Source organism: Folsomia candida, unplaced genomic scaffold, assembly GCF_002217175.1.
Source record: "Folsomia candida strain VU population unplaced genomic scaffold, ASM221717v1 Fcan01_Sc006, whole genome shotgun sequence".
Lineage (NCBI taxonomy): Eukaryota > Metazoa > Arthropoda > Collembola > Entomobryomorpha > Isotomidae > Folsomia > Folsomia candida.
The window spans coordinates 4,680,891-4,705,411 of record NW_019091198.1 but is presented as its reverse complement, the minus strand read 5'-3'; the positions used below and the strand labels follow the sequence as shown (position 1 = coordinate 4,705,411).

Sequence of the window (24,521 nt, the reverse complement as noted above, 5' to 3'; positions counted from 1 at the left end):
CAACACATTGTTAACTATTGTGACTTTTTTGCTTTCATCTCAACATTCTCATAGATCATTTTATGACTACGAACTATGTACTTACTACGAAAATAGTACAGTAATTTAAAAGCATCAAGGAAATTTACAACTCTAAATGTGTCCAAGGAACAAAAAACTCCAGGTCTTATAATTAAGGCCACTCACTCTTCACATTGATCAGACAATGCGACTCGTGTTGATCTTATAATATGAATGGCATGTTTTTCTAATGTACGGATTGCATTCATATTCACTTTGACAATCATACTTTTCTCTCAACGGGATTTACGCGTCAGTGATATCAATGAAATCAAATCAACTTCTGCACAAAACCCACGTTCGTTAGGCAACTCGCATCTATGAGCAGCTTATACTAGATAAAAACACCATCTCTACGACTTGAGCATTATTTCCATTACACTGAATGAAATGAACTGGGACCTTTTCATGAAATTTCTTTTGTTATTTGTCCCACTTAAATACATGTTCACGATTTCATTGACGTGATTTACGTCTTTAGCTTTGGATGAGCCATGGTTCATACTCGAGGAGTTCTTGTTCTTCACCAAATAAACTGTGAGGTAAATGTGATAATTACTTATGAACTCATTTTGAAGCTCAAACTTGTTAACCTCACGATTCACAGTCAGGAGTTTTGTGTCAAGTCGGACTTGATTTCCAATATCAATCTGTCAATTTCTCAATCAAAATGTTTGTCGTGTTATCATCTTGGAAGGAAAAACAAGGTACAGAGTGGGAGCAGATTAATTGGGAGATGGATTCTACAAGCTACTTCTTCTTCTTCCCTTCTTGATCTCACATTGGAAATCTGTTCACAGCAGTCGTCATGATACATGCTACAAAAAAGTATTCTTTAATGATAACGAGACATCATATATTTATAACGGGACACAGATGACAGTAAGGAGTCAGTCAGAAGAATACGACAATTCTGTGTATCTATTAAATTTACCGTGCGTAGAAATCTGCTAGTATTGGCATGTCATGATTTAAAACCAAGTAGTACTAATATTGGTTCCTTATCTTATCAGTGGGTGGCATACGGCTTACCATATTCCAATTGTCTTTAGCCCATCAAAACACAGGAAGAAACCACTTTTTACTATTAATTTGCTGTCATTGCATTTGGTTTTATTATAATGAATACATTTTTTATTAAGATCCTTGTTGTAGGTCGAGACGCATTTGCATATGTTCTGACATGCATATGATTGAACAAAAGTTGTGAGCAATCTCAGTTTGACAGGATTCACGTCCAGATATTAGAAATGATACAAAGTGGGATGGACAGTCCAATTTATCGCTGTGGACACACAATAATCAGATTATAAAATAACCCTGAATGTGTTTTAGTATAATGTGCACCATTCTTTCGAGTAGTCTTACGTTTCAATGGGACTAAATGTGCTTGAAAGGATCCTCAACATTGTTGAGCACTTGTGCCGTTGGAGAGTCACTCTAACCTCGAAACGCGGTATGCATAATATGCCACTTTGCCTAAACTGTCAATGCGAGCATGCTGTCAATACATAATCATAATGGGCAGTAAACAACGTAGATGTGATTTCCGCCGAGACTTTCTTCGCTCCTGCCGCAGGGAGGTGATTTGATTTCTGGAATGATCGATAAGGTGTATTTGGAGAAGGCTTCTGGTGACAAGGGATACAGCGTGACCCAAAACTACTCCATCAGCAGACTCAAGCTGTACTTGACTCTGATAAATTCGTCCCCGTCTTTGTCTTACTTTTGAACAAGAGAAAGGAGAGAAAGTTGTCGTCTTGGTAGTCAAGCAAACCCCCGAGGCAGGAAACTGACTACGACCAGCACTCGTATGAAACATGTACGTATATGTACATCGTGGTGGAAATAACTTTCTGGTTTTATTTGTCACACTGTATCCGTCCGTGTACAAAAAAAAATAAAGTGTTTTCAGGTCCTAAGAAAATTCTCAAACTTGAAGGCTCTTGTCAATTGATGTTTCCAAAAGATGAGTTCTGACAAGCATGGAAATCACGTTAAGTTGTGCTTAAATTTTATTAATTTTTAAATGGAAAATTACAATTAAAGTACAATCTAAGGGTCTCACTCGTGCAGTAAACTGTAAGTATATCAATTCCTGCAGCATCATCATCCATGCACGTGCTATAAAATATGTAAGACGAAACATAACGGCTACATAAACCTTGAGTTGTTAGATGTAGCCTACATTCATCCCAGAATTAAAGTCGATATAAAGTAGAAGCTACATACGTATAAACACACGCAAGACACAACGGACTACAAGTGACACACGATGTGCGTATTTTATATTTTGGTAAAATTGGTCTACTTCTTATCTCAGTTTCAGGAGAAAGCACGAGACCTGGCGGCTCTTGCTTCCTCCGAGTTCAGCGTTTTTTTTCTTTCGTCGCTTTTCTCAACAAGAAAATGAGATTAAATGTTGTGTTCCCTCCGAAGCTACACGTTTAGTCGTTACTTAAGATAAGATGATAATGGACAGGAGTTGGAGAGTGAACTTGTGTGCTCTGCGGCCCGCATAGCATTCCGGCAAAGTCTGGAAAGGTTTTTCAATCCCAGTCTCAATTTGGAAACGTTCCTCGACAAAATTTCATTTTGTTACTTCCGCTCAAATTCTTATGTAATCTTCTCAGCCTTTGCTACCGTTATTTGTTGCGCATTATCGAATACATACGTATAGTGAAAGTACGTAATGTCGCATGTATACGGATTAACTTGTAGACTTGCAAGACAACAAATGTTAAACTACAATAATATCCCGTCTACATTGTGTCTGTTGAAATTGTGACACTTTTTTATGTGGGCAATGTCCTAAAAAATAGTCGATGTATGTACGATATGGGACCTAATTGATGTGGTGATTGACGCCAAAATACTTGAGAGTCCTGAAATTACTTAAGAAAATAGTTCTGATTATTTCCAGCATGTTATGTGAACAAGCAAACATTGTGTAGAGCAAGACTTTGCCATTGTTCTTGTAATGATCCAGCCCTTTCTCTCTTGGTAATTGGGTTTCCAAGCAAGTTTTTTGGTTTAAATTTGGTTCATGATTCTCAGATTCTTCTTGCGCTCCCAGTTGTCTACACTTATTGTTTTCTCTGGGGATTCGCTGTCTATTTTGTGAACAGGGCCAATCTCTTGAGCAAATCGGAGAAGGACACGCAAACAACTGGCGTTGGCGTCTGCTGATGGATGCTGAAAAACAATGAGCTACAAAAGTCTGGAATTTCGGAACAAGTATTAATTTAACTTGTGTTTCCAGTTCCAACGCGTGTCTCATCGTTATGTTTGAGTGTGTATAAGTATGACCATAAAGACCGAGATGCAGAGATACATAGAGAGAAAATGCAGTTAAATACTGAAATATGTTTGAACTTGCATCAGGAACTAAATATGTTCGTAATTCCGCGTGCAATCATGCAACATATATTTTTTGCCTGTTTTATTATGCAACTCGCTACTTATCACATGCACAAGTACGACACACAGAGTTTTTAATAAATAAATGTCAAAGTCACAGTCATCACTTTATTGCCGTTACCACTTGCAACTGTCTAGCATTGAATTAAGATCGTCATCTAGTTGTAGTCCACTTGTTTTCTGAGTGATTGCAATGTGTGGTTGCAGGAGCTTTGCTGTAGGTTTTTGAATTGTCACAGCATCATCTGTGCTTCGTATTGGATGACGCCCTCGCCTCAGCTGCCAAAGTCAAGAGCAATTTACATTCTAACCTCATTCGTATTCTACGCCCAACTTACAACCAACGCGTCGACGACTAACAGACTTAAATGCATAATAATTAGGCATTTCCTGTTACGTCCTCTGTTGCTCACAAATGTGCGATCATTCCACAGCCAAAAAATTCTCATGTAATTCATCCCATTTTTCCACGCCAGTACGTATTTCAAGTATTTGCACTTTTGACACCAGAAGGGAAACATTTTGTTGTTAGGAAGTCGTCGTTTTAAAAATGAGTTATTAGTAGGAGACCATCAACAGTGAGCTTACACGGGCGTTAATAATTCTGGAAATTTTCAATTTGCTTTTGCGCAACCTTGTTTTCAGAAGAAACTATTCAAGTGATTTTAATGATACTAGTTAGGATTGAATTGTGTACACGATAAGAGAACTGCGCAGATAGCAATGTCGTAACTTTTTCCTTACTCTTTGTGCAGATTCGCAAATTGGAGAAGACTTTCATGCAAATTCAAATTTGATTAAGTCAAAAAGTTGTTTACACTTCAACTTTCTGATATTTTATCCATAAATGGCAACTCAAACAGGATTTTGATAATCCTCTCGGATAAAATGAAGTGGCAATTGTAATCTTTTTTATACGTGATGGAAACTTGATCCATTTATGTACATTTCCAAGAGCCAATAATAACAGGACTACTTTCGCTTTGCACATTTAGATCATGTTACAATGATGTTTGTTTTGTCATGAAATGTAGCAACGATGGTATTAAACTTTTCATGGTCTTGTCAAACCCATCATCTTTTTAACCTCTGTGTGAAAAAGGGTGAGTCACTCGAGTCGGACAAGTTAAGTGACCTTACGGTATGTTTGACGACGTCTCAGGTTCTGAAATATAACAAAGTAGATATGCACGACCATCTGAATTCATATTATAAATTTTGGCATGTACTTGAGGAAGTTTAATATTAATCTTTTTTCTCAGCCATGTTTGGGCAGAATTTTTTAAGAACTGATTACGGGAGATAAAATCTGTTTTGACATAGCACGATGATGAATTTGAAACGGCGACGAAATAATTTAATCCTATATCCTGTAGAAACTTTGGTAAGCTTGATGTGGTTACAACTGTGATATTACATTATAAACTTTACTACGATGATCTTATTAACGCTAATGTTATTAAGTTTCATATTTGTTTTATACAAAGTTTGATATTTTGATTAGTTGGGATCAGGATTTGGAATTTGGTTTAATATTAAAGTTGCACACGTGTGTATTTACCTATAAGAGAAACTATTTTCTTTTTTGTTTCGAAAAATTAATTGCACTAAAGTATCGCAGCGTAAATAAAGATTTATGCAAAAACAAATTTAATTCAAAAAAGTTTCCGCTGCACAAGTTTTTGTTTATGAAGCAGAGGGAGGTTAGTCGATCAAATATTTAGTGAGGCAGACTGTATTTTTTAAAAATTGTGTAACAATCTTTCCGCATTTTGCGTCTCTCTTCCACACAGACAGACAACTGGCCCACCAACCAACTCTTACAATTTTACTCTGATCTGGCAAAAGATTAATGTGCGATGGATTTCCTACCGTTGATCACAAAGCATCCACTAATTGCATCAGTTTGAACATTCTTTACTTACTAAAGTTGTTCAAGTTTTATTTATTGCTTCCAACTCTGCGCCACGGTACGTGACTGAATTTTTTGGACTGAATAACTGCATCAGCGTGTTTGCATCTTCGCTATCTTTTAGAACCTTGCACGATAGATAAGGTGCATGCAAGGAATTTCAATACCTACCATTTTTGGCTTGTCTCCCCAACCCGTGTGTGCCGGCCTTGATGGGGAACTTGGATGGAGTTTAAAAAATATGTGCAGTTTCAGCCATGCTAACTTTCAGTTATACATATTTCTTGCATTAAATATACCGATTTGTCAGTATGATTATTTCAATATTCTTGTGTATGAATGTGCTTAAGCCGTAATATTTACAAACTTTAGGATTAGCTCAACTTGTTTAGATAACTTTTAATATTGCGAAATAGGTCGAGTAGTGGGTTACAAGGTAGCCAACACTCTTGTACCTTAATGACGCCACTATCTACAATTTAGGTCGTTTACCTCGGACAATAAGCACACCCTCCAGTTACCACAAATGTATTTACAGATTTATTTAAGTATGCAGTAAGTGGAGCCCATTGATAGGATCAATTTCTGCTTTTGTACTGTTTACTTCAATATAAGAAATCCTTGACAGTGTTCTAGTACTCCGAACACACCTTTTTGTTTAGGAAACAAAACAACATGCATTGTACGAGTGACACGTGGCCATTTTTTGTTTTTCCGGAGACTAGATCGATGAAAATTAATTAGCACAACACACGCCCGTCACTTTTGTATTTTCAATTGCTTCCTCATTTGGTCGTTTTGTGAGAAGCATTAAAATAGGCACTAAAGTATGTAGTACTCACATATATCACATGGTGATGACCCCAACATTTTTATACTGGCGTGATTCCTCCAATCCCCACATACCATAACATCTATCGGGGTTGCTAAATTGCCAAGAAGAACGAGACATTGTTTTGAATTCACTCAACTAGTATTTTTAGGGAGAAAATGTCAAATTCCAATAATAGTAGCACGTTAACATTCGAGATTAGAGTAGAGATTACTGGGTCTGAAGGAGAAAAATATCATAAGCCAGTGCAGTTAGAGAACTTCAGTGGCTGAAATGCTCTCGTTCTAAGGAGTAAGTATACAAAGTAGAATGAAATACTGCATTTCTCGATGTGAACAAATGATAGATTTATGCAGAAAGAGAATATTCTTGAACATCTAGAAAATTGTGGTTTCCGTTAATTTTTCATGATGCCATCCAAGTGAGAGAGGACTCCCTTTCATCGAACAAAACGTCTAATTTTAGATAAGGCAGCAAGTAAAAGTTTTTCCCACTTTTTCAGAAATGTTTGATTACATTTGATGTCTAGGGAGCGTCGGGCTTTGGTTTGTGGTCGACTCTTGAGACAATGGGCGAAGAAATGGAGATTTATTGAAGAAATGTCCAAACAGAAGAAATGAGAGCATTTGATACAACACATTTGCTTTTGCCTGGTCCTATGCTCTCGTCGTGATGGGAGAATCGCTCAATTTCACCGACATCTCTTTCCACGCTCTCAATAAATCTCAATCCATTTTAATTCCTCGACAACAGACTCCCATCACCTCCTCTTTCTCCTCTCGCCGTCCACAACCTTGCCACCGACGAGAGAGTGGAAACTAAGCCCTTGTGTGGGCGTAATGACAAAATGAGAAAAATGACCGAATAAGAGGTAATAATGAGAAGAGGGAAATATTACGGCTTCATTCAACCGAAGCCGTTCTGAGACATTCTTGTCGCTTGGGAATGTCGTCGTTTTTCATAATGCTTCCACTTCCTCGAACTGATTCAAGGGTGTGCGTCTCCTTGTCCGAGATTCAAGTCCAAAATTAATCGATTTTTTCCAGTAATAATTTCCTTAACGTACATATTTATGAACATATTTATACTACAAGTTTTCGATGCTCCTCGTGCTGCCTTGTGAGAATTTTGAGACAACGTAGAACCAAGATAACGATATTTCGACACCGTGTGAGAATTCGATTTTGCATAGAGACCAGAAAAAACTGTCACTTTGCCGGCATAGTATCCAGCAAGATTTTCCTCTCGCATGCAAATTCATTTCCAAATCATTCCAATATAAAAACAATCTGCTTCCTGATCAATTTTTAATATTGCAGAGGAAGAAGGTTAAATAAATTTCTAGGGGAAAAAGTGCTGGTGAAGAGAGTTATGCGTATTTCACTCCACCCACACCCACCACCAGCACCTCGCTTGGAAGGCATGAAAGTGAGCGATGGAATGCTGAATGTAGGTAATATCTCAGTTATCTGCTACTTTCCCTGTCCCTACGGCCTCCCTTTTATTTTGGACGTGTGATTTATACACACGGGCCACGAGGCGGCACACACGCAAAGGCAACACACATTCCGAACAGCAACCGTGTCGAATATTGAACGAGGTGAAGTCCACTAAGCACTTATACACTTTCTCCTGGAAAACTGAAAAATTGAATTCGTCTCTCAGCCAGGAGGAGGGGGAAATCTGGAGAATTTGGTTTCTAAAAACACTTTCTCCACATTCAAAAGTCTGGCCAAAATCGCGACAAACTTTTGTGTCGCTCGCCCCTGCTTATGATACAGCAGGCGTAATGCAAGGAACTGTATTATTTCACCGGAGCCACATATTCCATCTCGGTCGATCCAACCAGTGCGGACAATTTTGAGACGAGACAATGAAATTCGCAATTTTTTTAAATGCATTTTTCTTTAAATCTCCTTCTTCGCTTAGTTTTGTTTATGAAGTTTTTGTAACAATGGGAGGAATATGATAATGCAATTCAATTGAATATTCCAGTAAATTTGGCTTCGAAAATATTTTTTCAAGTGACATTGAAATGCATCTATCGAATATTTTATTGTGTGTGATTGACTCTTGAATAATTTAAATTATTCAAGAGTTGACTGACCTCGAGTACGTTACTAGCATTACGATGATACTAAATCCGTTATGGACCAATTCGATCAAATACACCACGTTTTAAAGTCTATTATGGCACGATGGTAATTTTTTAGAATGTGAATTTGTAAGAATTTGATCTGCATTATCATTGGTTCATTATGTAACAATTCAACGAATGTACCAAACAATGATGCTTCATTACATACGGGATCCATTGTGCTAAAAGTAGAAAGGCAAAAAAGGAGGTTGTACGATGGAGATGTAATTTCATTGAAAGCATTGTTCTTTAATAAGAAAGAGACGACTTTGTAGAAAATGAGTTCTTACATAACTAATGAAAGGAATTGATCCTCAAGATCAAATCTCGCTCATTTTTTCCGTGACTTATGGCTGAACGTTCTTGTTGTACTCTTGTTATGCTGATTAATTCACAAATCTCCAAAGTTTGCCTGCCTCGTGTGCGGGATACGTAAATTCAGCTCATTTCTGAAGTCGTTCTTATCGTACATAAATATACGACATGGAAATCAATGAATCCTTGTGAACAGTACTTTGTTGAAAATTGTCACGGGATTGTATTCTTTGTAAAATGAGCATGTGAGATAAAGTTTAATCAAAATAAGACTACGGAGATTGAGGAGTTGTTATTTCAAGTTAGCTCATGATGAATCTCAACGGTGACAAAATTTTCTAGCAAAAAGCACACTACTTTGAAAAATAAATTCATACACCTAAACTGAATACTGACAGATAACACTCTTCTTACGCACACATCCGAAATGCGATGATTGAGATTTGAATGTGAATGTCGAATGTACGAAGCAGATAAGAAAACAGCGTTTTCAGAACTAAATGGTCAACTTATCTCCATTCTCCTCCAGACAAGTAGCTGGCCTACTTTTAAAATTTGAGTTTTTTTCTCCCATATATTTGTGAATTTACAGACTACTTTCATGTCTGAAGTCTCTATTAAGACTTTTACCACTTTTATGCTGGAGCTTTAAAAGCTACTTCAGAGCCACATATACATATTTTGGTAGGGTTTGATATAAAACCTTGAAACTCTTGAGGTTGACATAATTTGCACAATTTCTGATCAATTGAAACCCATTTCCACTCGATGAATGTATGTATAGGGAGATAAGACGACATCTCCATTTTTGATTTTGCAAGGTACATGAATATACATAGATAAAAACGGCTACATGTGAATTGAATTGTTGCGTGCTGTCGTTGATTATGAAGTTCACGCTACAAAAGGACTCTTGAAAATTGTGATATGCCGTATTTCACAAGTCACCAGACTGAAGAAGACATTTTGTAGGTTTGAAAATGACATTTTTGGGATGACACATTCCGTCCCGTGTGTGTGGGTTCGTCGCTCGTTTTATTCAGTCAGACAGACTTTTCTGCCTGCATAATAAATACTTGGACTCCATTGAATTAAGACATTTTCGGGGCTCGCCTCACTTGAGTTATTGCACTATTCTCCTTGTAAGAAAATCTCGCTATCTCCAATTTGCAAGTGAATAAAAAGCCAAATGGAGCCCACTTTTGTACAAAGGATTATGAGTGGAAAGCCATTGAATTTTTGCGTTTTGCTTAATTTTCAAATACTTTTCTTCTCTCCTGCTAACTGGCTGCACACTTGAGTTTGACAAGATTTTTTGGATGGTTTCATTCAGTTCCAGAAAGTAAATATTCTTCGAAAGCTCTAGTAGTAGCTCGAGTATTTTATTTTTCGACAGTTTTTTCCCCTAGATTTCACAAACATGCAAGCTGGAGGGGGCGGATGAAACTCTGAGGAGTGTTTAATTATTTACTGCTGATATGAGATGGGTAGAAGACGAGAGGGGGATCTACACTTGTACCTACTTGTTCAACAGAACCGTGAATTACGATAAGCACCACACCGGGTAGGGCACCAGAGGAGAGACGAAGGGAAGAAAAAGTGGATTGAATTTCGGGGATGGTGGTAGAAAGCTAATTCAATTATCCAAATGTATGTACACCGGAGGAGAATTGTGCAATGAGCAAGTTATACATAGTTTATTTCCATAAATTGAATAAATATATTTCAAGCACTATATTCCATCCAAAGTCAATACTGTAAGTAATAGGAGGCAGTTTAGGTAAACCATTCATACTTATTATTTACACACAACTTTTCAGCAAGTTTCAAGAGCTGCTTTCACCAAATGTGTCTGCTTGATGAAAGTTTTGCATAGTGGGTCCTGAATTTTTTACTCGACAGGAATGTTTCACGAATAGAAAACTTTTCAGACTTTTGGTTGGAGCTGCTTTACAGGATTTCACATTTTTGTGTTAACACTACGTTGTACAAGAGACAGTTGAAATTAAATGAATCTAAAGTCATTGGAAGGGCTTGGTCAGTGGAAGTATTTGGTTTGGGGCCGCTGTACTTTGTAAGTACATATAAGAGAGAGAGAGCACAATGACGGCCAGCCAGAGGAGCTATTTCATCCTGGCAGCAATTGTGTTCGGTGTCGGTTTTCGAGTGAGTACAAGTCATTATCTGCATTTTGTTGTACGAGACAAGATAACGAGGTTCAGGATTGAGTTTCCTCATCTATTCACTCTACCATCACATTTTCCAGGTTTTGACTCCAAACAAGCCGTCCATCCCCTTGTCAGTGCAATAGGGTGGCATGTATGTAAGCACCAAGAAATTTGAGCCCAAGGAAAAGTAATGAGATGTAGTTGAGCAGTGCTGTTGGGAGGAATTTTAAAAAGGAAAATTGGGTGTAATGTGGCGCAATGCGAGATAAATTGCTTAACCACATCTCATCTCAGAGTAAATCATGTCTTGTTTGTGGTCACTGGAGAAGACTTTTGTAGTGTCAGGAATGATGTCACTACAGCCTCAGCACTAAATCGTGGTACTTTTGCTCGCAATTCTTTTGTGGTTGTGGTGGCTCATAAAATAAAATGAAATAAAATTTGCTCCTGAACTTGTTTATACTTTCTTTTGAGGAAGTTAAGGAAAACATTTTCTCTCTGATTTGGGTGAAGGGCGTGTAAGTCATTCTTTGTCCCTGACACGTGGCCCTGCTGATGTATTTGGAAAACCAACCACCGCATCTCTTCAACCTGCATAAATAGCAAAGTTTTTCGACTTAGGATTAGTTGTGGGTCCATCCTTATTCTCGTGCAGTTGGGGCACGTACCAAAGTACGTAACATGCTCGTAACTATCCGGCCTATTTCAAGTACATACACGCATACATTCTCCCCTCAAGATGTAAGAATTTATTCCTTCTTCCTGCTCGGCTGGCTGGCTGGTCTCATTCAGCCCACATTTAGGACTAGTTTAAGTTAAGTAGGGTCAAAGGAGTTGATTACAAGTGATTGTGAACGGACAGAACAATCTTCTGGTGGAGGAGAGACGACGACATGGAGATGCACGGAGGAAGCTTATTTCGTATTCTATTCGATTTCATTCTAAATAAAACTGTAAACCTGCGAACAGATCTCGAACCAAGAACTACTGCGGATGTGGCATCGTCTTTTTTTCTTATCCGTCGCATACGGTCGGCACACTTATACAACCTTAACGAGCCCAGCAGCAGCAGCAGCAGCCGGGCACAGCCAGCAAGTTTATCTAGATAAATGATACGATACAGCTCAACCATCTTTAAAATGGAGCATCTTGAGCATTGGCAGCTGATGATGATTTTAAACTATTTATTTAAAAAATTGAAGCAAAGGCTGATCCATTTTATCAACGAGCACCCTTTATATAAACTCAATATTATTACTCCTATTATTACCCCTACTCATCAAAGGAAACCACTCCTAAATTAGTTTATACTCGTAACAACAATCTCTGGTCCTGCGATATGACGGAACCCACTCGAATCTTCTTTAGCTGAAGTTAATCTTTGGTTGGCAGAAGGAGTTTGATTTTTATTATGAGGCGTAAATAAGCCTCGTGTACGCACAATAAGCATGTTTTCACTAGTTGAGCGTGTCTCATTCACAACACCATACGCCGTTCGTGGGGATAAAAAATGATCAGTTAATTCTACGAGGTATTTATCAGAGATGAATCATATTGAGACTTTGTTGTTGTAATATTACTCGTAGCGTTATATTGCTTCACTCAAGTTCACAAATCAGGAACTTTTATCTACAAACTAGGCAATAGCTGTCAGAGTTAAGATCAAGCATTACTCATTATTCCGAACTTTTTGACCTTTTCTACCATTGGCACCAAGCACGGAACGAGTTGAACTCGCTTGTTAACAAAAAATAACAATAATGAAATGAAACTGTTTGAGTGAAACTTGCCTTCGTTTACACAGTCGTGACCCAAACAAACATTATCGGAAGGAGTTCAGCATTTAATTTTGTGTTATGCAGAGAAAATAACGCCTTATCAAATCAGTAAGGAAATCAATCATGCTACATGTTAAAAAGGAGCTGAAGAGTTGAACAATTTTACTGACGGAATTTTACTGCTATTACTGCCAGGAATTCATTCCCTCTCTCAGATTTAACCATTATTCTGGTCATTCCAGTTGGGTTGGGCTCTCTGAAAAATTGTTTCTTCTGAAGTTAACATGCATCACATTTCCTGAAAGAATGAAAGTAACTTAAATCCTCAGGCTTAAATTCAGAGTATGAACATGCTTTTATGCAGTAACTTGTGTTGCAACTAAGGCTCATAATCTTGTGTCACCTTCGCAGAGCTTAGCGTTTTTGGACATGTGTTTTAGTGTCAAAATATCAAACAGAAATTGTGAGTTATGCTGTTTAGTGCAAAATATTCAACCTACTGGCAAACTTTATATCTTGCAGTACTTATTTATCCTTCTGTCGGATGACTCAAGAATTTTAAGTCCACAAACTTTACTGACTCTACTCTACTTCCGGTTACACATTTGTCACTGACCAAAATGGATCCTTGTTTTCCAAAATCGTCAAGAAATGTCAAGCGGTGAATGTCCCTTTAGCTTCAATGATCCATTCATTCCACTTTTCCTTCTGAACTGATTGTCTGTATATCCATCGATGCACCTCTCATTTCCTCTTCTTTCATAAATGAGAAACCAGGAGAGTTCCGATGCGGTTGGTTATCAGCAGGTCTTTGCTTGAGGCATCCTCCTCTTTCCATGTGTAACCGAGAATTCATTCAATCTTGAAACATTCATAAAATAACGAAGAGCTTTCTACTGCTGGTCATTCAACATTTGTTAACTTACAAAGTATGTACGAGCAGTATGTACTTGTCCAGCTTGAAATTGAGCTGGTGCCCGTAAACTCTTAGCACCGTGAAGTCCTAGTAGGGAGGAGACCCACTTGTCTTGTCCAAAGGAAAAAAATCCTTGTAAACCTTTAAAGCCTTTAAAATCTTTAAAAGGAAGACTGACTGAACATCTGTTTTTAAATGGTAAGATATTTCTCTCTTCCAGTCCAAGTAACCTTGGTTGGATGGCTCGCTTCATCTTTTATGGCTTCTTCTTCTTCTATACGAATGGTAGCAGGAAAATCATATAATGAAAATGGTAAACGCTCTGTAATCACAATTGGAGAGAGGCCCTTAAATCTGAGGCTGTAGGTCTGGCTGGACTCTATGTATTTTATATTTTTGGAGCGTGGAGTCTGGTGTCTCACTGTGTCGGCAAACACACTCCTGGCTTCTGAGTGTTGGCGTTGTTGGCCTTTTCTAAAAAAAAAAGTGAACGAGACTTTTATTATCCTAGGCATTCAGGCCAAAACTTAACTGAAGCAGGCAGCAGGCAACCGGCAGCATTCTGAAACTTGTACTGCAAAATGTCAGCCATGTCTTGTGTCCTGGACGAGACTTTCTGTGATATTGCTCTTATTGCATGAAGTTGCTTTCGAGCAGCAAAAGTAGACCAGGTCGGGCAGTCAATTTCCCATTTTTCTCAGAAGGCTTTTTCAATACTGCTTTCTCAAAGCCTAAATTGGCTTTTGATCTTTGAAATTGTGCTGAAAAGGCAACCCTTTCATAAATTGGACATGATATGTAGTTCTTCGACTCTTAGTTCCAAATGAGTCTCTAAATATATTATTAGTAACTGATAACTGATTACTTTCTCCTGGACTCAACAAAAACACGCGGTGTGTTGGAAGGGAAAAAAGTAGAGTATGATATGGACCTCTTTGTGGTCAGAGATTGGTTGAATTGTAGTCAATTTTCCTCTGAAAATTACACGCTGCTTCTCCTTTCATTCCCGTAGAAGGACAAAGACGAGCTGAATACTGATGATACATTGGACCAAGCGACAACGTCCGTTCGACCAGACTGAGGACTTGACATTCCTTGATTTTACCATTACATTACATCCTCTGCTCGAAATCTCTCTCTGTTCCGACATTTATACATATAACACACTCGATGCATTATTCCGTGTCCAGCTGTCCTTTCCAGAAAGTAGTACATGCATACGTACGAATGTACGCGGCGTTGCTGTGCGTCGTGAATGATGACATATTATGAATTTCATGACAAACATGAAAATGTTTCGGCAGTCAGTTTATATAATCGTGCCGGTATTTGATGTAGGTCACTTGTCTTGTCTTGGGGATTGTTAGCAAACTGCACCAAATCCCACATGGACATACCAACCATGGACACAGGGCGATGTATGGATAGATATTCGACAACCCTGGCTCAGCACGAGGCTGGACCATTATTTGGAAAAATACGGCACAGTGTGATGCAACAGTGCAACCCTGCTTGTCGCAAAAATATGTGGAGCTTTTATACGAAACCTATCTTTACTCGCTTATTATTACATATCGCGATTGGATGAAAGGGGAAGATTTCCACAGCTAAAATTGTAAAGCGCAAACTATTATAACCACTATTGCTCGTTATGGAATAAATGATCGCAGGATATTTTCGCGCGAAAATCACGTGCCCACTTGATTACATTGGGAGCGGGGTGAAATTCAATTTAACCTGCGATCATTTATTCCTTACTGTCCAATACGTGACAATAACTACGAGACAATTGTTTGGCATGAAATGCCCAAACCACGGAAAATGAAAGTCACGGTTTTTCTTTGTAATTTAGATTGAGTAGAATCACAATGATTTATTTACCCATTTGAAAATTCGAAACATCTGTCGATTTATTCCAAGTTCCACAAGGATCTAGATCAAAGCTAAACTTGGAAAAGAGAGAGATGAAACAACATCACCACTTACATGCAATGAAAAAATGAGTGCTTGCAGTAGCAGTATTTTCTGCATTAGAGAGTGGGAAACAGAAGAAAAATAAAAGGCATATCCATGACTTGAGATTTCTTCAACAATACAATTGATGGATTCGCAAGTAATTCAGAATAATGCGCTCCTGCCAATCCGAGCAGAGTCCAACTTTCATTACCCTTTGTCTCGTATGCGTTTTTTACCTCGAATTAGTTGGTAGGTGAGTATTGTTAAATTACAAATTTTCATTTTTTCCTGCAAAATAATTGACAAAATAATACACATTTTATGACCTATCGAAATTTCAATACAATCGAATATATATACCAATAATTTAAATTACTGTAAAATATTGCTTGGCAAGAAAGAATTTTAGAAAGTTTTATACAGTATTTGAATCCAAACTCGTCCAACTGAGTTGGTAAAAGTTAAGACTGGAACGATTCTTATTTGATTTCCAAATATTGTAAATCAGTTCCACACATCCTTGAATTTCAGAATGAAAACAAAATTCGACAAGGGAGACATGTGGTTTTTTCATCTCTCGCCCTCCAATAATTCTAAACTTTACCCCGCTTTTGCCATGCAAAATAGGGATCAAATATGTTGAGTTATTGTATATTTATTTATTTACATCCTTATTCATAGAAAAAAATACCACTGACTCTTCTTCAGCAGTCAGTACGAGAGACAACTTACACAAAATAATGCAGTCACAGAAAACATGTATCATTTTCATTTTCATATTCATGCATCTCTCTCTCTCCGATCCAATAAGCAGCTTCTTCCGATTCTGCCTGGTTTCTCAACTTCGAGAAGTGGCAGTGTGTGTGTGTGCCTGATATTCTTCTTCATATGATGATGAAGGGCTGTCTCGCTTTTGGTCTGTGCTATTGTCTGTGCAAACAAACAAAGACACACACACACCAAGAACTCTGAGACACAACCACCACACCACACAGATCCATTTCACACTTTTAACCCTTTTTGCCCCATCCATCCGTCCTCCATGCCATGATGCCGTTCTTTCTCTTTCCTCGCCTTTCCATGAGGTTCGAGAGCCTAAAAAGTTGTGCAAGCCCATGTGAATGCAAGTGTAAAGTTTTAGCTGTGAATTTGTAAAGTTTGTTTTGAATTTGGAGTTTCTTTGAAGCCAAAAGAGTAGTGAGTACATAACTTGGCATAACAAAACGCTGTGTCAACAACGTCCTCGTCGTCTTGGTAGGAATAAGAATAAAACGAAATAGCAATTCATGCCAGTTTCTTGCAGAGTGTGAGCAATTCTCTGGGGTTGAATTATTCCAAAAAGTGTTCCATGTGAGGCAAGATTATTCACTAAAATTCTTATCTGGAACATGGAAACACAAGACAATTGGCCAATCCTCCTTGTTAAACTTTTGGTCTGATTTTACAACAATGTTCTAGAATCTTGCGAAACATGTTGTGGAAAGTTGTACTTTGGAAGAGATATATACCTAATTCCAAAAGTTGACGAGTTTCTTATTGGCTGCCAGTATGGTATTAATTGTTTAATCTAATCATGAATGTGTGAATGAGTGTGGGAGGGGCAGAAGGAGGGAGGCTTATTCTTCGTGCTGGGAAGAAGATGGGAAATTGGAGAAGAATAGAGTAGAATGTGTAGAGAATATTCCAACTCTACAGAATTTTCATGGGCTGGTAAACGACGAGAATGAGATTGATTTGCTGAAAAGTGGGTCGTTGACAATAATCAATTTAAGCTCAAGGATAGGAAAATGGAACCTGAAATTAAGAATTCGATGTATGCATGGAAAACCCGGTCTTGAAATATATTCACTTCGTTTTGATGACATTGTAAAAGGGAATGAATTTGTCAGACTCAATCAAACGCACTGCCTCACACTGATCCCGCCCGACTCTGCTGTTCTCTGACTTTGAAACGCCGTCATGGCAGGAAAAGAAAGAACAAACGTCAAAATCGAAACGGTTCAAGTCTTCTGTTTACCCTGAAATGGAGTTGTCTAAACGTATTTCGAAATAAATATGTTCCTTTCGGCCAGTAACCCTACGCCCCATTCGAATATTTCCATTTACCCGAACATTTATGTCACCATGCGTGCATCGCTGCTAAAGACGTGTCCGTAAAGTTGGATTTATTCCTGTAATATTAACACGAAATGGAATTAGCACTACCCGTAAGTTAGAGCCTAAAGAAGATGCATGCATAATTCGGTCCGAACTTAATGCTCAATTTTCTCATTATGCAAATAAATAACAGTTTTCTTTACTCCTTAATCAATTCACCGTGTTGCGGTGTGGTTTGTATATTTGCGAGTTGAGTAGATTGAAACAGGAAAATGATCTGGTCATGAAACTCGTGAAAATGCGCTTAGGGATATTAACGTGTATGTATGTGGATGCATACATCTGTACTGCATTCACAAACAGTGAATAACTGCACTCTTCCCATTCCCATTAAACCAAAACACCATCATCATCAAAAACAAATAATTTTTGGGGGGTATGAACCATCACGAAATTTGAGTCCTGCTTCTCTCTGCATAGTGTGTTGCACTCTTTGGTCGTATTTTCTTCCCGAATGAGATTTTCCATCACACGCATGCATACGAGAGGAGAGAGCGAGAGGTCATTACAAAATGGAGTTGGTTAGATTGTATTGCATAATAACACGCGTATAGGTTTTTATTCCGATGATGATGGTCGGAGCAATGGTCTCATCCTCACAATTGATGGGATTCGCCATGAACAAGCACTTTCATCTCGATACGATATCTATCTGGCAATACTGACTGGATAGACGACCCATCGAGGAATCTTTTAGCCATCCTATTGTTTTTTTCTTCTTCTTCAAAGCACTTTCTTGTCAAAGAATCTGCTTGCTGGAACTTTTTCAATTTTTGGTTGAGCGTGGTCATGTTTTATGAAAAAATACAATAAAATCTGATGACTGATGAAGGGTCATCAGGTCACCTGCAACTACTCATCAATCAAGTGTTTCACAAAGGTTTGAATTTGTCGGAGCTTTTAAGTGTGAAAGGGAAAACTCTGCGCTATAATTACAGTGATTACTCGACACAGAGAAAACACAGCCACACCAGAAATTAACCCATGTGTACGGGTTAATTTTACGTGCATGTGCTAAAAGGAAAAAGACCAAGATTACATATAATAAGGTAATGAAAGTAATGATATATAAATCGAGAGGGGTGTGATAATTTTATTGTTCAAACTTGAACAAAAAAAGAGAGACGCATCTTCATCCTTCACAAGTCGTTCCATCAATTCCATCCACTCCGAACCATTCGCTTTCATAGCAGCAAAAAGAATGATCCCATCAAATCTGTCCGTCGTCGTCGTCTTGAAAATAAATAAGTTTACAATTTTACAGCGTCATCCATCAATCCATCCATCCAGGTCTATTTGCACGTTCCGTTTTTCTTGAACAAACCGAGAGTGTTGTTGACTCTGCTATGTGTTCCTCTTGCCAGGATTGCGATCTCATCTATCTGCCAATGCACTCTTGCGTAATGCAATATCCAAGGTAGTAGGATATGCGGTGCAGCAGAGTGCACGACAACAACGTGAGCAACGATCAACTATTAACGCAATGTGTGAGTATGTATGTACTGCCTGCATTCGGGATGATGCGGTGGATTGGATAACAATAACATGTAGAAATTCTTTGTGCGAGTCGCTCCTCTTGACGTCCCCCTATTTACGTATGCTGCTCGGATGGTAATTAATGTGAGACCAAACACCAACAAATATTTGCATTCAATTCATGACATTAGCCTCCACTGCAGCTACCAGAACTTCTGCTGCTACAACACCGCCTTGAGTACAGAATACATGCTATGACACAAGTATTTGGCAGCGGTTCCATACGTACATTCGTACAATGCCATTACGAGCCTATTATAATAATAATAGTACGAGTCTCGTGCATCAGGTTATGACAAAAATCTTGGAACTCACTCGGGAGGTGGGATGGGCAATACCATGAAACATTAATAATACGTTTGATTACCAGGGAATGGGCAATGAGTAAACAAAATAAGTTTAAGGTACCGCATTTATATTAAATATTCTGAATATTATTCATACATATGTATGCGTGCAGTCATTAAGTCTAGAATTCTCATTGAGTGGTTTTGCATCGCTAGGGATGATACCGATCTTTGTATTATATCGTGAAATCAGATGTGAACTCCGATTTGATCAAACATGTTGCCAATAAGTGTGTATTACCTTTACCATGTTATTTCACACCAAATGAGTAATCCGATTTTAGGAATCCAATGTAATTCAGGTCTCTTTTTCGTAATATCTACAACTATTTCCAAAATGTTGTTGAGACTCGTCCGAGTAAAACTTGTTTTCTGGTATGACTTTGTTCAGGAATCCGTTCAACGTCGAGTTATAGGACCCCGAACGGCCCAAATGTTATGTGTTACATTTATGCTAATGATTATAAATCGAGTGTGTTTTCCTTGCAGTAAAGTTAAAACAGCTCTCATTCCTTCTTCTCCTTCTTCTCCAAGCATACGTATGCATAAGACCTTAACTACTTCCTACCAAATTCCATCAACACTAAGATTGACTCTATGTGTTGCGAATGAAATAAATGTAGCTCACACCGACCGACCCGGTGCGTGCGTGTATGTACCTATTTACTTGAGCAATAAGTTTAACCAGCTCGCCATTTCGCTATACTTACACAAACGTGGGATTTGCATTTTGTAAACTACACAAGAGTCCAATGCAATGTGAGAATGGTCGTCGTTCGTATCGTATCGCAGTTAAAGTAATAGAGCAATGCGATGCAATACATTAGTTTGCTCAGTCTGAGATATAGCTTTATTTTACTGTTCAACTTCTCCTCTCCACAAACAGCCAAAGCAAGTTGCCATTTACTTTACCAACCAACCCAGCAACCAACAAACATTACAGCAGAGCCAGAGGCGTATATATGCGACGGCAGAATGTTGTGTGAATGTGAACCCCTTCATACGAACGCTGCCACCAACAACGCGTCGACTATGTACTTCGGGTGGATGAAGTCTGAGTGGGACCAGAAAGAGAAAAAAGTTTTCGTAAACGCAAAGTTCAGCTAGTTCTTCCTTGGGTCGTGGTCGAGCAACATCGAATCGACTGAGGAATCCGATTCATCTCTCGCGATACAGAATTACGTCGTTTTGTGTAGCACACAAGACATAGAAAAGTGTTGGATATTGATCCTTAAAAAAGGTGCAACTTAATTAGACTCGTCCTCTGAAAGAGGACTCCGCGTCGTCAAAGTGATACGGACAAGAAGGGGATATTTGACTGGAAGGAAAGTTTAATAGAACGCATTACTCACTCGAAACGAGACGACTGATTCATTTCTACAATTAATCAAAGTGTGGAGATATACACACCTCTGGAAAACTTGAGATGGGAGGAAGTTGACAAATTTGCTAAAATACTGTCACCACCGTATCAGGAAAGTTTGTCGATCCTAAATGAACAAAAACTGTGAACATCGACTACTTTAAAAATCAACGAGGAGCAGCAAAGAGTGCAACTTCTCACTTTGTATCACTGAAGGATTGTTTGACAGAACTTCTTTTTTTGGCAGAAGACGGTTCGAGTTTGAGCTCGTTTTTCCATCCCGATTGTTTGCACTCAATTTTTCAATTTGTATTCTAACGAAAAAAATAGGAGATAGTTTGCGGCTGCAACAGGAAGGGAATTGAATTCCAAATGAGAAGGGGACGGATTGTGATTTTACATGTTATTGAGAAACATATACATACATACAGAGAGACATAAAATTAACGATTCGGTTTATTATCATCGTTGGAAAACTGTTATTTATCAGTAAGTGAGGTGATTCTGGATAGTTCAGTGTCTTCCTTTCGTCTCATTTCGTACTTTAAGTGGTTTGTTCCCATCCTGTCTCTGACATCGGGAGAAGAATACGGAGGAGCAAGTACACAGAGTGCTTCGCGAGCAAGATGAAATCTGAATGCTCGCTTCCTTCCGGATGTTTGTGAAGCAAAGGACCACAGAGTAAATAAATCCTTGGCATTTTTTGGATGGAAAACAAATTGCGCACCTTCAGCGCACAACCTTCCATCCAGAGCTACCAGAATAAGAAGGCGTTCTACGACGAGACAACAACAAAGGAACGGAAGCCAATTCATACATATTATTGGGGTGGCCTGTACATACAATCAGCAGGATCCGCTGCATCGATTATTGAACGAAAAGGGTGATGATGACCTAAGAATTATTCTCGCTGTATGTTCGCAGAAAAAAAAACTCGGTGGTAGAAAAAAAATTCTACAAAAGTCCCCACAATTTGACCGACTTTTTTTCCATTAACAGAAGCACACCTATAATAAGCGACTGGAGTTGAGTTATTGGTTTCCCAACGCTCGCTTTAACATGGGACGTGAAGAATGAGTTTTTTGGGACTATTTATTACAGCCATTAATTGATTTTGATCTGGATAACTTGATCCAACTAGGAAAATAAAATGAGATAAATTAAAGTAAAATCAAGAAACAAGGAACAAATCTAAAATTCTATAAAATACAAACATTCCACACATTTGGTCGCTGGTTGGAGAAAATTGTTGCTCGCACTTATCAAGGAAAAGATCGAGGTTAACGGGAAAAAATGTGTTCCAGAAACTTTAATGCTCCTGGGTCGCCTTTCTATGAGGCTGGTGGCGACGGACCTACTTCGTCTTCCAATAAATACCGGTAAATTGTTTACTTTTCTTCAGATTTGCTCTGTTTATTTCCGCTCCTACTGTGTGTGTATATTCGAAGGGGGACGGAAGTAGGTTATAGCTACTGACGGTGGTAAATGGAGGTTGGTTTAAGTCGCATATTTTTTAGTTTCACCCAGGTTAGTCCAGCTTATTGGGGCCATTTTGTGTGCCTCATACTATGTTTACGTGCACACATTTTCCCACTTTTCTTTTGCTGGTGGCTATTTATTGACAAATCATATTATTTGACACAGATACGAATAACGAGTTTTAAAAATTGGATGGATGATATGTTCCCATCTTCAAAGTCTAATCATCCTGAGTAGCAGTAACAGCAACAAGTTTGGTGTGTATGTACTAGGATCATCATGATGATATAAAATCTGTTCTTGAAAGATTGATGATTAAGGAAATGGAAGATTCCGTCCCGGTATTGATGAACAACGTGAAAATCCTGTCACCTCTGGCAAAATTGTAATTAACAAAAATGACGGATATATCATTAGTACTGTTAGTTGGTCAAATTGGTTTGTTATACGAAATAACGTGAGCATGATGTTCCCAAGTTTCGGTATTTCTAGCAGATATTCAATCAAAGTGACAATTTGAGGTCACAGCCCAATTGATCCAAGTTATTATTATTATTACTACTACGACTCCTCCACAAATATAGATAAAAGAGATCCAATTTCCTCATCAGGAACAAATTTTAGTGTCATCCTGGCTAAAAACATAATTGCCGACATCGTCGACGTAATAAAAATGAGCATCAAGTCTAACGTCGCAATTGCAAAGTTTGATGAATCCATTAATACCTACATATGAAATGTTATTACGTGTGTATTTATCTATCTATCTACATATCTATATGCAATACCTTCTCGCCCACACCGTCATCGACAATAGGTCATTACACACTTGTTAACTTTCAATTTTATCGTCATTGTTACATTTTATAGTTCCTCCCATTGCATTGTTATTGTCCCCCTGTTGATGAGATGTGGAGATTTACAACTAAAATAAAACTGTACAGAAATAAACGCTAAAAACTTTGCCATACTTGGAGATTGACGTTTTTTCCATAAAATTATGAAGTCGGTCGTTATTAATTACCTATAAAAAAACCTTGCGTCATATATTAACGTCAAACTCTATTAGCATATTTATACCGGGTCAAATTTTAAGTTTTAAATATGGGATCGAATGACGTTCTAATTTACGTATTGTTTAATTATTAATGTACAAGTTTTTCCTAGATTTGCAGGCATATATTTACGTGAAAACTGTCACACACTTGACACATAAAAAGACAATAATTATGGAACAAAGCCGAATTTGGGTTTTGAGAGAATGTGCGAAATGAGAAAGTGAAACAATATGTAAGGAAGACAAATATTTAATGTTTAGCTGCTCGACAATGTCACACGGTCACACGAACCCATAATTTGTTTCTCTGAAAGCTGCCTTCCTTTTGTCATGTGCTCAACAATAGGGCACCAATTGTCTTAATGAAGAGATAAAATCAGCGCAGTCTGTTTACACACTGAAATTCACCTTTCTTAATTGTCCATTCGTTAATTTGTGTTTACATTACGCTTCAATTAAAATGTTTACAAATTGCAATATTGACTCATTAGCATTCTTCGAATCACCAAGTTTGCTTGTTTTGCAAGTAAAAATTATAAAAACAAATCTGATAAAACAGGTTGCAGGTCGGCATTAACAATCAAAATCCCTTTTCATTAACAAACCGTATGAATCATATTGCTTCAACTTCAATCAATTACAAATCTCATATCAACAACATTTCCTTCAGAAAAATAATACCCTGAGAGATTTATTGTCGACTTCAAACATTCTTTTATCAGGGATCAATTACATAATAAATTTTGTTGAAGCTTATTCAATTCCTGCTTCGTGGAAAATTTCTTTAACAAATTGAGATAAAACTGTTGAATAATATGTTTAAACCTCTCAATATACTGTTACATCATTTTACGTATTTTGTGAACAAATCCAAATTTGTTTCACTACTCCATGTGTCAAAGTGTTCTTCCAACCACCCACGCACCAAGCTATGCTGTAAATACTCGCACATTTAATTATTGCAACCACGGAACGAAACAGTGAAAAAGAAACCTGACTGCGTACCTTATTTTTAAATAATTTATTTTGTCTGGAATTTTAGTGTGCTGTGTCACACACTGTGCGCGAGGATGATGCACCCGTCTCAT

The 24,521-nt window shown here is 38.0% G+C and overlaps 1 protein-coding gene across 3 annotated transcripts in view; it reads left to right on the top strand.

The window, feature by feature from the left end:
* The window catches only part of LOC110851408 (probable serine/threonine-protein kinase DDB_G0282963), a 59,475-nt gene that overhangs the window by 10,288 nt on the left and 24,666 nt on the right, over positions 1-24,521 (top strand). Inside the window, exon 1 of one of the 3 annotated variants that reach the window (XM_022099177.2) lies at positions 20,490-22,276. The exons of the other annotated variants lie outside the window; for them this stretch is intronic. Within the exon in view, the coding sequence (XP_021954869.2) occupies positions 22,191-22,276 (86 nt within the window). The 5' untranslated portion in view covers positions 20,490-22,190. Of the gene's footprint in view, positions 1-20,489; positions 22,277-24,521 lie in introns of those variants that run through there. 3 annotated transcript variants of the gene reach the window in all.